The sequence below is a fragment of the Homarus americanus genome, unplaced genomic scaffold (genome assembly GCF_018991925.1).
Source record: "Homarus americanus isolate GMGI-L3 unplaced genomic scaffold, GMGI_Hamer_2.0 scaffold11022, whole genome shotgun sequence".
Lineage (NCBI taxonomy): Eukaryota > Metazoa > Arthropoda > Malacostraca > Decapoda > Nephropidae > Homarus > Homarus americanus.
In genome coordinates, this window is record NW_024737068.1 from 6101102 (window position 1) to 6119686 (window position 18585).

An 18585-nucleotide genomic window follows, 5' to 3' on the forward strand; every position below is an offset into this window, starting at 1 on the left:
GTAAGGAATGTGTGATGATCGAGTGATAATGCAACGAAACTGTATAACATCAGAGAACATTACTATTTGTGTCGCTGTAATTAATTGTCTTTTTCTTGATGATCGTAGAGTCTATTAATATCTTCTTTACTAACCCCTCCTTTAATATCTTCAATGCTTAAATCACCTTCAGGTAAAGTACTGCCTCAGTGATTGTCTGTACAGGCATTACGAGTCAACAAGTGCTCGCCAAATTACTCTCAATCTCTTAATGATCCTCGAGTCTTAGTAGTTACAGTTATGACTTGCTCCCCTATTGTCTTTATTAAACTGCTATATTATTACATTTTCCATGATGCACTTGTACATTTCCCTTGTCTTCCCTTTCTCTTCCCCCTCTTCCTTATTCCATTAACCTAGCATAAATGAGGCCACCGCTAACACTGACCATTAGTGCAATAGTTAGTAATGTACTGTACTTGTCAATACTATAGGAAGGACATCATTGAAGTCTGTTGTTGTAGAAATTACTGATCGCTCATAAAATACAAAACAATTTTGTGGATATGACCGAACACCTAATTCAACTGACCACTGACTTAGGATCTCTGATACATTGAGGATAATTGTATAAAACCGAAACTATGCATAGCATTACATTTACTAGATTAGCAAAGTACATTGATTGACTCTTACTACTACCGACGTGAACTGGAAAAAAAAATCAAATACAATGACGAGATAATTTTTTTTATTACTGTTTTTGGTTCAGGTATAACTTGAAACAGCTGAGCATCAACAAGAAGGTTCTAGATACTCTTCAGTGGCTATGGCTCTTCAACTATTTTAAAGCTGACATCGCCAACAGTAAAGGACATTAAATTTCCCTATAAGGATATTACTAGAGGTGATGATCGCAGGTTAAGCAATGTAAACAATTTCCTCTACTGTGTTAGCCCTAAAGCGCCGTCTCTGTTAAGGTGTGTGTGTTTCTCTCCACACCCGCGACGACATGTGACATTTTGTCGTCTATTGGCGCGATTCATTTGGGTAAAAGAGCATTGTTTATGTGGGTAAACTGCCACCATTCTTTAATCATGAGGGACTGGGACAACCTGTTAAGCTGGGAGAGAAAAAATGGATCATGAGAGACCTGAAGTCCCGGTATTACTATGTTTCCTCAACAAGCTTTACTGGTTGCTTCTCGCCAGCAGCACAACATAAGTCGAGGTAATCCCGTTACATGTGATGGCGGGAAGTGGCTGGCTTCACCCATCATCCGTGAGGAGAAAAATCTTTTCATAACCCAGCTGTAAGCGGGTGAGTGTAAGGCAGCTAAGGAAAGCTACTACTACTACTACTACTACTACTACTACTACTACTAATAATAATAATAATAATAATAATAATAATAATTATCACCACCACCACCACCACCACCACCACCACCACCACCACCACCATCACCATCACCATCACCATCACCATCACCATCACCATCACCATCATCATCATCATCATCATCATCATCATCATCATCATTATTATTATTATTTAGTAAAATCGACAATTTGGGAATACAGTTCAGCATGTTTCTAGACACGCAGGTATACAGTGTATACAGACCGTGAAGGTATGGTTTCCAATGCACGGTCATTAAGAACTAATGTGTATACTACCGCATCACGGAGGTAGAAGGCATCATGTTACTCTCCCGAGGACTCAACGTACCAGAACCCGATTAGGATACATTAATGTTAGATCGATGCCTTTTGGTTAGCTGAGTAGATGGGTCCAACCGAAGCGTCCCCTACCCCTTGCCACTCACCCCCTGCCCTCCACCCATTAATTGTGTGCAAACATGGAGGTTTGAGGGCAGCTCGCTGACACCCACAAACGCTGTCACTACGCTCACTGACCATAGTGATATGCATAGTGAAATTTGATGAACACTATCTGTGTCTGTCAGTGGTCATATTTGTGCTTGTTTCCTTAACTCTCTCTCTCTCTCTCTCTCGCTCTCTCACCTTTTCTTCTCTTAATATCTTAGTATTCCATCCGCATGTTCTCTGTTCTTCGTCCACTGACATTCGAATCTATTGAGTGGTTAAGACTATTTTTTCTCTTCTGAATATAAAGCAGCGCTCTTAAGTCTATTCTATTAAAATGTTTTATTTAGCTCAATCCACTTATCCTAACCAATAGAATATATAAATTATGTAACATTCAAGAAATTCATAACTATTACACAACTCCTAGATTACCACTCAAAAGCCTTAAATCATATCATTGACACAGCGGTAGCATGCTCATATCTCATACTAGGACCCGAGTTCGATACCCAAGCAGGAGGTTGTCTAGAGTCACACCTGCAGACCGCAGATTCTCAGATTCCTGCTATACAAATAATTGGACCCGTGAAGGATGATTCATTAAGAATAAAGGGGTAATTAATCATGGAATCGGCTTCCTTCCCCTGGACAAAAAAGATCAACTCAAATTACTTTTCCAAACTAGTACAACAAGACTGATACAGTGTTAAAACCGTAAATACAGTTTATTGAAATATTTTATCGCAACCATAATTAAAACAAACATTCAAATTGTCAAATTAATACAATACATATCAGGACATTAATGCTGGTCACATCAGCCAATACACAAGCAGTTGCCGCAGCGCAATATTGATTTCGCAATTAACAGCTCAGTGAAGAAGGTGGGAGTGCGGCTCTCTGCTTGTTCTGGTACACGAACCATTAAGCTCACCCGGACAACAAACACTACAACAGACAGACGCACGAAACTAAGAGCCTGATGACAGTAATACGTAAAACCTGAACACAAGAACTTAAATGTGAATAAGTTGACTCATTATGCTATTACAGGTTATTGTAATATTTCTTCTTCTTAAAATTATCGAAGCAGTGGACAAAATTCATAACTTGAAAAACTAAAAACGAACACCATTCTACACGTTGCTTGTTTTGACGCCACTCGAGTGAACAAGTGCTGGGCAGAGTAAACAGTGTAATCTTGACGAGTAGCAGTGATGTCCTCTTTGCTTCATAGGGTGAAAATAATATAAAATCACCGCATATTTATCACGTATATACTAATATATATTTAAGCACGGATATACACATTTAATGAAAGGCGTTACACACACACACACACACACACACACACACACAAAATACTCACTCAGTCGAAATGTATATCGTCTTTTACTGAGTACACTTGACGAAGGAGTCAGGACTCTGCATATACTTGAAACCTCTCTCAATGAATCGTGTTTATCTTTGAAAATATTTAACTAATATGTATTTTAATTCTGCAGTATAAAGAAGGTATTTTTTTTCGATCTTGCAGCAGGTATGTCTAAGGTGCCTCATCGCTCTTACTACTTCCTTCCCCCTTCTTGTCCCTCAACAAAAAGAATTGCAGAAGTACAGTCACATGGCAGAGTTAACCCAGTTAGACATATCGGAAATAAACATTCTTCCGTCAACAACAATTATTCATCCTTGAGTCTCATTCTTGAATTATTCTTCAACAAATTTCTGAATATAATTATATTTAAAGGGTAAAAATACAAATAAAAAACTTTTCGTACTCGTTATGTACTTAGAGAGGCTTCATAATGAATAAAACTCGGCAGTCGAGACGTGGCAGTCAGGGTTGGGTGAGGGTGTGTGAGAACTGCGGGTTCAGTCTGGCTCTGGTAAACGGGTGGTGTACACGCGTCTTCGTTCACTCGCTCCCTCTCTCTCTCTTCCTCCTCCTCCTCTCCCAGTGAGTGTCGCAGACCACTGGAAGATGAGATTTACTAAAACATTCAATATTAAAGGATAATCCATTCTTCTATTACTAGTGGTTTGGAAACGACTTATTTAATGGATCTACTATTATACGAATTGGAAATTAGTCTTGTAAAGAGATTGAGGTGAGATCAGTGATGTGTTTCTTGGAGGTGTGACATCTGTCTTGAGAGATGTTCTGAGCATTGATAGATGACCCTTTTATTCTTATTAAGTTAACATCAGTTTCATTTACTCTATAACAGAGGAGCTAAGTTGTACTTTATGATAGAAAATTATTGTTTACTTCTTTGCAATGATTTTTCTCTCTCTTTAACAGAAAACAGGAACTTTCAAAGAGAGGTACGAACCAGTCTGTTGTTTAGTCAAGTATGTTAAAATTCTTAAACAAATATTAAGATCTTTTACGATGTCATATTAACATTTGGACTGTACACACACTAAGGGTAAATATTATAATTCAGTATGTGTTAGTCATGTGTATTCTGGCAATACTATATTACACTTATATGGAAGGAACACACACACACACACACACACACACACACACACACACACACACACACACACACACACACATATATATATATATATATATATATATATATATATATATATATATATATATATATATATATATATATTAATTTATTAATATTTATTTATTTATATTAAACAATGCTCAAATTTTATGAAACCTATTAAGCTCAATATACAGTATTTCCGTAAACCAAAGTATATTTCCGAACTCATTAATATTCAACCATCAAAATGAGATTTGCAATTACATTTATTAACGTCATTAGCAGAATCTTACTCTGTCCTTATTGTGAATTTAGGTTTTTGTGTAAAAATATTTTTACACGAGAAATAATTTATAATGAGCTTTAGAAATTTTAAGTAAAAGCGCAAACATTTTAGTAAAAGTTGCCTTTTTCGCCGTATCTGTACTCACGAAAGAACTTATATAATGTTTTTTCTTCAATATACATTATATATATATATATATATATATATATTTCATGTAGATCCACAATGAAAACGTGGATAAGATAAATCTTGATAAAATCACACGGGAAAAGGGAAACAACGGAGCACCTTAGCTTTGCTGTTGCCTCTGAAGATGTCTTGAATAAAGACGAAAGCTAAGGTGCTCCGTTGTTTCCCTTTTCCCGTGTGATTTTATCAAGATATATATATATATCATTATTTTTATTTGTGTGAACAAGGACAGTGGACATGACAGATATTAGTATTACATTCAGGAAAATATGCAACCTGTAAAACTTGTTATACAAGTGAAGAAAAATAACAACAAGTGGAAAAATAAAGAATATTGAAGAAAAAAATATATATTGAAATTGTTTAGTGAATAAATACAAGTAAGGAAGTGAAGTAACAGCAGTCAACAAAAGTGGAGTGATTGTGTGTGTTGAAGGACATCCACTCTGGGAGGTCGCGTCCCAAAGGCCATCCTCTGCTGCCCTCCTGAAGGATGTGGTGCCTGGCCCTCACTCTCACCCTCTCCAATGTCCTCACCGTTACCAGCGGTGTTGAGATAAAGAAAAGTAAGTACCGAGACATCTTCTCAGGTGAACATTTATTTGTTTTCCTTCCTGAGGCTTTCAAAATAGTGTTGAAAATCATGATGTATAGAGAGGTAACATTTGGGTGAGAATATTATCCCTGAACTTAATGTGTGTTAATTAAAGTTAGCATATTACTTTATGTTGTAACGTTCCCAATAGGACAATCGATGTATTATGTTGAAAAACTTTTATAATTGTTTGTAATTTTTGGTGTAAGTTGAGTCTCGGTCGCTGACAGACAGGTTACCATATCTATAATCATTACTTACTCTGACCTGACTCGTAAGAGGATGTTATACTCCTCTTTACTATAATTTATGTAGTTATAGTTCAACAAGGATGACAGGAAGTTCTTACATGGATTGAAAGTTTACAGTAATGACTCCCATGTGTGTATATGAACACTGAACTCTATAAGAGTAATAGCAGGTGATGTTCCTACCTGTATTTTTCCTCGGCCGCTACAGCAACTCATGAACGCTTCTCTGATCAACTAACTCATTGAGAAAATTGTTTCCCATTAACTTGCAGTGTGCTGCCAAGCGTATGATAACTACTCGCTTAACGCGTCCTTCATAAATTATGACATTCTTATTTTTCCTGTAAGTGTTACCACATAGTAGCAAGTGGCAACATTATTTTGCTGACCACATAGTAGTGTCTGAAACTTTATTGTGTTTATTGAACAAAATTCGTGTAACACAACATTTCAACTGTAAGGATGCCCCGTAGTATTAATACACATTCATATAAATGTCTGTAATTGTGAAAAATAGCTTTGGTATCATAGACATCAACATTAGTAGGAAATTCAGTATAGTCAGAGTAAATATGTGTCATTATTTTTCACACACACACACACACAGTATATTATATATATATATATATATATATATATATATATATATATATATATATATATATATATATATATATATATATATATATATATATATATATATATATATATATATATATATATATATATATATATATATATATATATATATATATATATATATATATATATATATATATATATATATATATATATATATACTGTTTGTGTGGATGAAGATTTAATTAGCTTTTGTATGGAATATATTGGGAATATATTTGTTATCTTATTTGGCAACTGAAACCTTTAAAATGTGTCATTTAATGTGTATGAGATTTACCTATTACTGTACTGTACAGTACATAGGTTGGCTTCTGTTGAACTCAATAGCCTACGTTATATCAGTAAGGTGAACTATGTTATGTTGAAACTCGTTCATAAAGTTCATGCATAAAATTATAGATACGTACAGTACACATTAATTTATGTTACAAGAAAAATAAATTATCTTATTATAGAAATAAAACTGTTAAATAGCTTCAGTTTGAACAAAAATCCATTTCTTACGGAAATTTAATTCGTATGTACTTAGCTGCATTGGTTTTTCAAAATAAAAGCTACACTATTTATGTTTGGAATTACTTTGAAATTCAGTAATGAACATTGTACTTTATATCACTCCGAGGAAAGTATCCACCATGTTTTATTTATTCTCTAAAGCAGTCAGTCAACATAGGTTTTGTATTTACTGAGGTATGTAATGTTGGAATAATTGTGGAAGTATGTAAATTGCCTCTCTATTTCTAGTTGTATTTACTTTATTCAATAATTAATCGGAAGCACATGAAATCCTTTTATAAGGTCATGTCGCTATCGTATAAGGCAACAGTACGTCTCCAGGTCGGGTTAGGCTAGGTGTCAGTAACCACTGAAACCATGTTGATAATTTATCGCTGTATTCAACCAGTGCAGAAATTAATACAGGTTGCATTATGTTGTTAGACCAAACCAAGATTAAAATATCTGCTGCAATCCAGTGTCCAAAAAACAATTAATGAATTGTTTACACTGGCGGAGAGAATTTTGTAATTAGTCTTGTTATGCAATCTGCTTCCCAAATTTGGCTCATTGAACTGAATACCATCAAAATCACTCAGACTGTCCCTAGTGAGCTCTGTTCATCAATAGGTGTGAGCAATCTTCCTCTTCCATATGCTAAGATCAAAACACATCCCTTTCCATTGCCTATTATCTATAAAGCGGGTTTTATTTTGTGAACGTACTCAGTCTTCTCCTAACAGAGTCACTCCTGCTGCCGTAATGTTAAATGAACAGATTATTAAGATGTAGGAACGCCGTGCAACGAAGATGGCTTCACGAGCTTGGGGAGTTATCGATGAGATATTAACAGGAAACTCTGAGCCAAGTAAGACCATAAGTCAAGGAGCCAAGACTATCTATCAATTTGACAATGTGTGTATAGATATTTCGCTACACTATTAGATTTTACAAGTCCCGGAAATTACCTTTTTTCTCCATTAAATATACTTTTGCGACCTGCAGCCAATTCTATAATATTGTATAGGCTATATAAAAGGAATAGTATGATTATTCAGAGATCACAAACACTCGTAGGTCACAAACACTCGTGGTTAACAAACACTCGTGGTTCACAAACTGATGTCGTTCACAAACATTCGTGGGTCACGAACACCTGTGGCTCATAAACACTCGTGGGTAACAAACATTCGTTGTTCACAAACACCCGTGGGTCACAAACACCTGTGGCTCATGAACACTCGTGGTTCACAAACACTCGTGGTTAACAAACTGATGTCGTTCACAAACACTCGTGGTTCACAAACACCTGTGCTCATAAACACTCGTGGCTCATAAACACTCGTGGTTCACAAACACTCGTGGGTCACAAACACTTGTGGCTCATAAGCACTCGTGTGTCCCAAACTCTCGTGGTTCACAAACAACCGTAGTTCACAAACACTCGTGGTTCACAAACACTCACGGCTCACAAACACTTGTAGTTCACAAGCACTCGTAATTCACAAACACTCGTGGTTCACAAACACTTGTGGTTTACAAACACTTATGGCCCACAAACACTCATGGTTCACAAACTCTCATGGCTCACAAACACTTGTGGTTCACAAGCACTCGTGATTCACAAACAGTCATGGCTCACAAACACTTGTGGTTCACAAGCACTCGTGATTCACAAACACTCATGGCTCACAAACACTCATGGCCCACAAACAGTCGTGGTTCACAAACAGTCAAGGCTCACAAACACTCGTGGCTTACAAACACTCATGGCTGACAAACATTCATGGCTCACAAACATTCATGGTTCACAAACACCCATGGCTCACAAGCACTCATTGTTCACAAACACTCATGGTTCACAAACACTCATGGTTCAAAAACACTCATGGTTCACAAACACTAATGGTTCACAAACACTCGTGTCTCACAAACATTCATGGTTCACAAACAGTCATGGTTCACAAACCCAGGTGGCTCATAAACACTCGTGGCTGACAAACTCTCGTGGCTCACAAACACTCCAGGTGATGCCTTGTAGTTGGATAGCTTGTTATGAGTTGCCAGTTGGTGGATTTCATTCATAATAAACCTTAATCTTGACTGGGATTGTGATTATAGTGAATAATATTTTAAGTGCTTCCATTTGCAATTTCCTAATATGCAAATGATTTTTTTTTAATATAAAAGGCTTTTACAGTGTGCTTTGTTATGTAAGTGTTAAAATTCTGCCAACAATTTCCTTTTGTGGTAAATTTATTATTATTATGACCTCCTTTTTAAAACTGTGAAAAGGTACTTCATTTGATTCGTCCATGGTATTTAGGTACCCAGGTATTGGAGTCCTTAATGTACGATTTTAAGCCGAGATGCATCGGAGGTAAACCCCGTGTGTCTGGCAGGAAGCGGGGAACATTTACTGTATAATGTATTGGTATTGGGGACCTGAGATCCAACACTGCGAAATTTTCATCCAAGGTAAAAAATATACCCATCCAAACATGTAAATACTCTCTGAAGATACGATCATTCTAGTAGAGAACTGTCATAAGAGTTATACTCACATCTAAACGGTTAAGCTGAAAACAAAGGGCTGTTGACTGCTCTCTATGTCACAAACAAGGCCAGGTAGATCGTGTGAGGTTAACATGAACTCTGGGTCTGAGTTAAATTGAATGAGGTTTACATGTTGGCACTGCTTCTTGTGATGAGGCAGGTCTTGTTAGGCAAGGTTTGTCACGAAACATTTGACTCAAGATCAATCACTGCATGTCTCCTCTTGCTTTACTGTTTGGTAGCGTCGTGTTCGTCCATTACAACATATCAGTGTGAAGGACTTGCTTAACCAGACACCAAATAAACATTTAATTGTTAAGTGTATACGAGGTCTTATTTTGAGAGTTCATTACTTAATTGGTCTGTTTTCAACGTTTCATGAAGCAACAATTCTGGAACAACAAATACTTGAGAGTTTTTTGGAAGGTTAAGTACGACATTTATCACATTGACAGAGGCCACTGGTAAGGAATGTGTAGTAGATAATTAGACAGATATTCAGTAAAATTCTTCTGTAAGTTCACATTGATTCAGCCTTTGCATAGACACTGCAGGTACATAAGTAATACAGGTAGAAAACACTGTACAAAGAAAGTCATTATACAAACAATGACAAAACGTAAGTCTATGTGACCAAGGACAGCCCAGACTAGGCCATCATAAACTTATGTTCAGTGTGTCTAGGCTTGCAGATTGTTGCAATAATAAGTTCTGACATTCTGCTTCTCTGGTGTTCTACCTGAAAAGCAGAAGGTATATAACCTCTGCCAGGGTCATCACTAAAGGTCACGTGTAAAGTAAAAAAAAAAATGAGACTCTTGGCGTTTGAAGTTGGACCTCTTGGACTTTGAGAATTCAGTGTGACTCATTAAAGCTCTAACTCAGGAACTGGAACTCAACAGAAAATTCACAGCACCTCCTAATGCCTGGTCTTATCATATTATTTGTCTTATCACAGGTAAAATTTGCCGATTATGCTCTAGATAGCAGCATAGTTATTTAGTAGCTTAGGATAAGCTATTTTTATTACACTTTTCATGTGTGATGAAAATTAAATTGATTATTTTTAATTAAGTTTAAGTTAGAATAAGCTAAGTCAGGCTTGTGAGGTTAATCTCAGTGCAATTCCATTATTCCTCACTGGCACACTGGCTTATCAAAGAGACTATTGTAGCCTTAACGTTCTTTATTAAAGTGATTAGTTTAAATTGTGCTCTGTGGGTATATATGTGTGTGTATGTGTAGTGGGCTATAATTAAGGACAATAGCCTGATGAATTCTTAAAGCTTAACGCACGGTTTTTCATGTAAGTATAACTTTTTGTTATTACTGTTATAACTCCGTGGTTAAGAGACATTCGTGGAAAGATTGACTCTTATTTCACTTAAAATGCACTTTTGATCATAACCAAACTTTAACTAAATAGGGTTACGAAAAGTTACATATTTCTTTTCCAGTGAAGTCATTTGTATAGTTTGATAGATATAAATTTAGGGTATTAAGTAAGTATCAGTTATATATCATCAATACAGCATGAAAATAACATTGATAATATATACTTAATAATCAACAAATAATGATTTTCTAGATTTTCTTTCCTGGTGAAGAGAAAACTTTAAACCTCATTTCATTGACTGTAGTTATTTCTTTAACTCACGTAACACAAGTTTTCTGATATTTATAATCCCTTCAACAAAGAGGTCCGAGATCTCCTTTTTTTCGTGTTTAATACATATCCAAATATTATTCCTAAGCAGCACTTCGTCCTATAAAAACTACTCGATGTTATGCTTTCAGCTCGATCAAGCACACCGCTACTTGGATGTTCATACCCGCGCTCTTCTCCTCTTCCCAAGCGTCGTCTTTTCCATCTCTCTCTCTCTCTCTCTCTCTCTCTCTCTCTATACAATCTACTTCTGATATATGTCTTCTATTAATTTTGTACATACCTCGCAAGCATACCCTAGTCAGTTCTCTGTCTGGCTATCCTTCCTCTCTCTCATCTTATTTCCAAGCTTTTTAGTCTTCATGTCTTCTTCACCCCATTACTCACACACATCATTTGTTGGTGTTTCGAATTTTCTTCTTTCTCCTGCTCCAATGGTCAGCACTCCACTATCAATGAATAATGTCAGTTCAAGTATTCCACTATGCTTCCTCACATTGCCTCTCTTAAAACAATTTTTACTTTCCATTCGATTTTTAGTGTATTTTTTCCCCACCAGTGACTGTGATTTTTATTTTATTTATCTTTCTGTTGACACATTTACTAAAGTTAATATCCCTTTGTCTCTCTTCACTACTTACTGTCATCCCTTTTGTTCACATCTACATTTACCTTCCTCGTAATACACATTATTTTAAACATAGTCACCATCATTTACAATCATTTTTATTTTATTTCTTACACTGGAGTATTGTTATAAGCAAACAGCAGCTGACTCGTCTCATATATGCACCCTCCATCCTAGTCAATTAAACTTGCACCCTTCTCCATCACTCTTTCCTTCACTTCTCTCCTGCTCTATTAATGTAAATATTTATCAGCCATGACTACATTACACATCTTTAACGTAATCCTACTTTCACGAGATACAGGTAAAATTTAACATCATTTCCTATGCATGTCCCGATGTAAAGCCATTTGATATAGTCATCCACAGCCTAAGTTTATCACTACAGTTTAAAGTATGATTCTTGTTCTTCAAAGTCCATGTATACTTAATGGAATAATTACAACCGACATTCAATTAGTTATATACTACAACTAAGATTATTGAACCATACCCCCCCCCGCCGTAAAATAAAAGTTTGGTTTAAGAGATTCAGCGCCGTAGTGAAAGGAGTATGGATCGATCACAGAAACTTAGGTCATTTCCCTGAACTGTTGTCCTTTTGTACCATCCCCAGGATTTTGTTATTATGGTTTATTTTGCCTTTTATTTACCCTGAATATATTACACGTGTAGGTACTTGTCGTGGCAAAGGTTACAAGTTGCTGACTTTTAACCTTGAATATCGCTGTTTAAAACAGCCTGAAGCTCCTCAGGTAAGGTATACAAGTCTAGTATGCAGCAGGTTTTCCCCCTCTATGGATCACTATGCTGGGGTGCTTTAACATAATGTCCTTGAGCTTCCAGAGATTTCACTAAGTTTGGAGCCCAGATCATTCAGAAACTCCAGACCTTTGATGTCTTAGCTTCTCAAAGGCTCTGACCTTGTTGGAACGATACAGAGTTCATGGCTGAGGCTCCTGTAGTTTGTTCCCATCTGATTTTCCCTTGATCCTCACTCTATGATCCAACCGTGCTATAGGAGAGATAATGTACTGTAGATGCGAAGGTGGAGAACAGGTGTAAATTTGTAATCCCACACCAACTGTTTACCATCCTACAAAGGCGGCAGTGTATTAGTGTTTGTTCATTTGTTGTCGGGTCTGTAAATCTCCAATTCCCTATGTGCTGTGCAGCTTGCGGTGGTCAGGTTCCCCTTGATGATGTCATTACCATAAGTATGTATTGTATGCTAGTTCTCACGAGGCAACACAGTGTTGGTCTTCCTTCTCACTATCACACAGACACTTGTAAACAGTTTCCATAGAGGTACAAGACGAAGAGCCATTTCCACAGCGCCTGAGAATGAATCTAGGGTAACTAGTAGGAAGTCCTCTCTGAGCTGAATATAATCGTCTGATGATAGCCAAATAAAATATCAAAATTGGCGTCCCAGTAGTGAAGGGCTAAAGCTGATAAAGGCAATCCAGATACATACAATATTTACATTCGGTAGTGCTGTTCTTATATTAGAATAATATTGAAGCAGTTTCAGGAAATATTATAAATATCAGCATAATTTTCCATAGTCATTGAGGTTGATTTAACGTAAACCTCATATAAACAATGAATGATCAAGCCCTTTATATAATTATGTTCCACTTATATTGGAGAATGACGTGGGCAAAAAGGTTTATGTTTACACACACACACACACACACACACACACACACACACACACACACACACACACACACACATACATTACTGTTGAGCGGAAATATAAACCAGAAGTCCGCATATCTGAAGGAACTGTTCCCACGCCTTTACGGAACGTTAGTTGTTGTTTCTGAAGTTTTTGTATCTTGAAAAATATCTGTTGGAAAGATGTGCTAACCAGGCACGAATCCTAACTTTTTTTCGGATATGATAAACACATCATCATTAAATGCAAGACGTAACCAAGAAAATTAAGAAACTTAGCTGGGAAGAACCACTTTAATTAGCGGGTGCAGTATTTGAGATCTCTTCTTGTCGCTGTTTGTGATGGGTTAATTACTCGAGGCTTCATCTCAGACTGTGTAAAATGACTAAATCATTTATCATATCTCTTTAATCAACATTCATACCCTGATAATTTATAACGATTACTATAAATTAAAAATGTAAATTGGTTTCAGAGTTTTGACGACCTGTTAAGAGCAGCGTGGATACAACATACTGTGGATCTTTTTCTGTCCGTAAAGAAGCAGTGTTTGACCGTCCTTCACTGTCCCAACTATATACTTAGAGGTACCCGGTCACAGCTGGGTGTATTAGGGTGCATTTGGGATGAAGCAGGTACAGTAAGTGCTGTAACTACACGGCTACCATTCTTCTTCTTCTTCTTCTTCTTCTTCTTCTTCTTCTTCTTCTTCTTCTTCTTCTTCTTCTTCTTCTTCTTCTTCTTCTTCTTCTTCTTCTTCTTCTTCTTCTTCTTCTTCTTCTTCTTCTTCATTTAAGATAACTTATTATCATAGTACACCAGACACATTGAGATTACCAGACAAATATTGCCTACTAATTGGAAACACGATGCCATGCACTACGGGAGTTAGTGAAAATTTCTTGGTATTTATTACAATCTTTATAAATTAAAGGCATCTGTTGAATGAAACTTTTTACTTGGTTTAAAGTTGTTAAACATACATTTATTTGCCTTAATCAGTTTTTTGTACGAGAGAAACAGTTTACATTCATCTTAGGGCCTTTGCGTTATAATGTTAGAAAAAATAGAAAAGTATATTATGAAACATATAATCATATCCCAAAAATTATATCAAGAAACAAATGAAAAAGTTTATGAAAATTCGTTCCTAAAATCATGTCCGTGTTAATAGAAACACGATCTTGAACACGTACTGTGCCAGGGTCCAATAACGCCGGTCTGTTATAAGCACACACACGAGTAGCTGTCAAGGACGTTTACTCCCCTGACCCTCACAACGATCTCTCTCTCAAACAAAGACTAAAGCGTGAGTGTAAGGAAAGAAAATAATAGCACAAAAGTTTCTATGCATTATTCATCTTATCTTACCCAGATAACTGCTTTCCATTCCTCGCCTCTCTTCCATGCTCTCCTCTTTCACTCGTCTCTCTTTCCGTCCCCACACTGTCCACTCTCTCTCGGCCAGCTGGCAGCAGCTCCATCACCAAGGCCTTAATCTGTGTCAGGCAGACCCCACAACACAGCCCTGCACCATCCAGCCGATAATTACTGTTTTCAAGACTTTTTTTCCTCAGTGTTTCACTCGTTGTATTTTCTGGGAAAGTTAAAAAAGTGAGGATGGGCTCCCTACTCCTGAAGACCTACCATGAAGAGGTTGTATACAGCACAGTGTATACGTACTAAAATTACTACGTAAATATTATGTACAAATCGATTTCAAATTTATATGTAGACAGCTTTTACTCTTGGCCCAATTTATATTGTCAAAGATTCTGTTCCTTCATCACTGTTCTGTTGTTACGCGAGTCTGACGAAGCCACGGATCAAGTTAATGGGTTTTCTTCACGGGGTTAAGAATACAGTTGGTGCTTCGTCTCTCCCTCAAGAACTGAACTTTATTATAAATTGATTCTATGTTCAAATGGATAACAGTGACGAAGAGTAAATAGGGAGTGAGTGAGGTAACCTTGGACCCTTTATGACGGACGTTTTTGACACTGCTTAGTCAAATCATTATATATTGACTCATGACCGAGGTGAAAATGATCGATCTTAGTGTTGTTTGATGAGCTTATTGGCTGATGTTGATGTTTTCTTCTTCCTGTATGTCATCCCCTAAATGGTGACTCCCTAGTATGTTCAGTCAGCGTAAATTCGTCCTTTATTCCACTCTCTTTAACTGTACATTTTGAAGATTAACGTTCGAGTAACATTCTCACACTGAGGCTTTTGCATTGTGTGATCACCGGATTAATAAAAGAGTTCCCCTCCTCCTCTGGGTAAAGTTAAATGCATTGATATATTGATAAACCTGACCAGTATCAACAACGGGAAATGCTTGATGACATTTGGGGATATTTATATACATTATAAGTACAGACTAATACATTAAATGAAGGGAAGCAGTTTAACTCATACCCTCACCCCCTCCCCCACCTACTACCCTCCACCCCATCCCCCATCCACTACCCCCCACCCCCTACCCCCCACCCACTACCCCCCACCCACTACCCCTCACCCCACCACCCACCCTCAGTTAATCTACCTTGTTAATCTACCTTGTATCGACGTGAAGGCATTTCAAATCACGGGAGCAAATTATATCCATAATATTTGAAGTGTTTGGAAAAAAAATACGTCCTTGCTTATTTCCATGAAAGAGGAAATAAATCAGGTAACGATGAAGGTGTCCTGGCAAACTTACTTACCTGGGCATTAATCAAAGCTGTTGCTGTTTGTCTGTAAAGTTCCCCTCACGTGCAATCGTTCGAGAAACTGTCTAGATTGACTAATTAAGTTATAGTTGACTTTGTACATCATCTGTTTTGTGTCAACACCCGCGAATGAGACAATATTAAAGGCGCTTAGATCGACATTGTATTTAGGATGATTTTAAATTTTTTTCAGCACCTGGGTAACGCAAGTTCTCCCCACAGAGTATGAATACACAAAAAAAAGACAAAAAAATATCAAAACGTAATGATAATAAAAATTAAAGAAATGAAGGCTCATAAAACTAAGTCAAAATTAGATAAGTGAATCTTGTTGAAGCAAAACCAAAAATAAATTAAAAAGCGAGTCATACTGAAAATAACCCCAGTGTTTATATAATATGAATGATTAGCTAATTACTTACTGTATATCCGCGTGTCTGTTTCTGTAATGAGTTCGTAGTAAAGATATATTTCATGCACTGATCATCTTAGCGTAATTCCCTGCATTATTGTAATAACCTAAAAGATAAATAAATTTTCATTATTTACTGGATCTTGGCTTCCACTGTAGAACTTTGATAGTTAAATAAACAATGAAAATGTCGAGAATACTTTTTTTATTAACAATAGAGGATATTATTTAATTAAGAAATTACTTGTGTTTTCTTTACAGTCTAATTATGAGGGTAATTAATCAAAGCAGTTATGTTTATATGATAACTGAAAAATATAAAAAAAAGAGTCTAATTATATTGTTTTCCTGGTGGCGAGATTTGATGTGGACGCTATCATGCTTCTCTGAACTTCATCACCTGAGGTCTTCAAGTACATAGACTAAGTTAGTTATTTCACTTGTCATCAACAACTATAAATTAAGAAAGATCAATCTATTTAACGAGGCCTTTAGAGGATTTGTCACTTATTTACGTTACAGCTTGAATGAGTTAAGTGTCTAAAAGCTGAGACATAACATACTAAAGCTTTAAAATTACTGGATCTGACCTATAGTGAATAAGCATATATATTGAGGTTGTTACTGTGGCCTATGGTAAATGAACGTAAATTATTGTAGCATTATGTTTACGTATTATTGATTAGGTTAGGTTAGATTAGGTTAGGAGAACGTGACGTATATTATCCCATACTTATATTAAGATAAAATAACTGAACAACTTAGCACAGAAATATTGACCAAAACTAATATTGTCAAAGTGTTACTTTGAGGGATAAGAGATTCATACATGTTTAATTGCATTTAGTTACTTTACTGTCTATTTGAAAACTTAACAGTGATAAAGAACAGTTTTATTACCCGAGTTCACTTAACATCCCTCCTGCTGCTTTATGAGGTAATGGAGGTAATTAACAGGTGATGAGAGGTTTTCCCATTATGTGCTACAGAAGTGTCTACCACCACAGGGTTAACGGGAGACTTGTAATTCCTCACTAAACAGATCACTTCCTCACGCTCACAGCTCTAGTGCATACAAAAGATTATTCACACACGAGGAGCCAGATAGGAGAACAGTGAGGCGCCTTTCACACGAGATTTTTCTTTTTTTCCGTCGCGCAACAAAAAAAAAATCGCTCGTGTAAAAGAGGCCTAAGGGCAGCTGAACTAAAATAGTGCCTGAGTCAAGTGTAAACTCGTGTCACCACCCTTAGGTTTTTTATTTTTTTTTCAACCATTTATTTTAAACAGACGGATTGAGTCTTTATATATAAGTTAATCACTCACTACCACAGAATAACTAACAATATCATTACCAAGTCCAGTAGAAACAAAACTCTCTATACTGTATATTTATGAGTAGTAAAGATATTATACATGAGACAAGATAAATAAAGATATACACGAAAACATTAATCACAAAATATAAATAGATGAACTTAAACTTTACAATCTACCTGTACAATTTTACTTAAGGCGGATATATATATATTTTTTTTTGAGAGTCTTATACAATTTCCTGTTGACCTCCATTCGTGTATCATCTTTTAATACTAACAAAAATTACTGCCTCCATTATAGATACTTATATGAGCGTAAATCAGAACTCAGTAAGTGAAGATATTATTATTGAAACAGTGAAAGAATGAACCAGGTAAAAATTTATAATTAAACGTGGAAAAAGTTGTTGTGATGGGAATACCAGGAATTTCAATGTTTCAATGCGGGAAAAAATTTAATTACAAGCGGGATATAATGAAGGGAGATGCGGGACACCTCGTAGGTATGGGAGAAAGGTCAGTATAGCTACCTAGGGGAGAACAGTACTGCCATCGTAATTCAGGAGGGCTTTAACGATGCCTGGATTCGTCTCTTCTCTTCCATCTCTCTCTCTCTCTCACACACACACACACACACACACACACACACACACACACACCACACAGTGAGATAAAGACGTGCCAGAAGGCACTCTCATTTTAGCAGCCAGGCCGAGTCTGTTTGGCCCTGCCCTCCCCTGCTATGCCCCTTCACCAGCCTTACTACACCAGGATCCGATTCAGCAAAACATTCTAGTGATTAGTAGACGATTGATTACAGG

At 36.5% G+C, this 18585-nt stretch overlaps 1 protein-coding gene across 2 annotated transcripts in view; it reads left to right on the forward strand.

The window, feature by feature from the left end:
• The first annotated feature begins 3708 nt into the window (after positions 1-3708).
• Positions 3709-18585, forward strand: part of LOC121872924 (hemicentin-2-like) — a 97512-nt gene continuing 82635 nt past the window's right edge. Inside the window, exons 1-2 of one of the 2 annotated variants that reach the window (XM_042376053.1) lie at positions 3709-4139; positions 5027-5365. In XM_042376053.1, coding sequence (XP_042231987.1) covers positions 5293-5365 — 73 coding nt within the window. In that variant the 5' untranslated portion in view covers positions 3709-4139; positions 5027-5292. The remainder of the gene's footprint in view (positions 4140-5026; positions 5366-18585) is intronic. The other variant, XM_042376054.1, reaches the window with a different exon arrangement.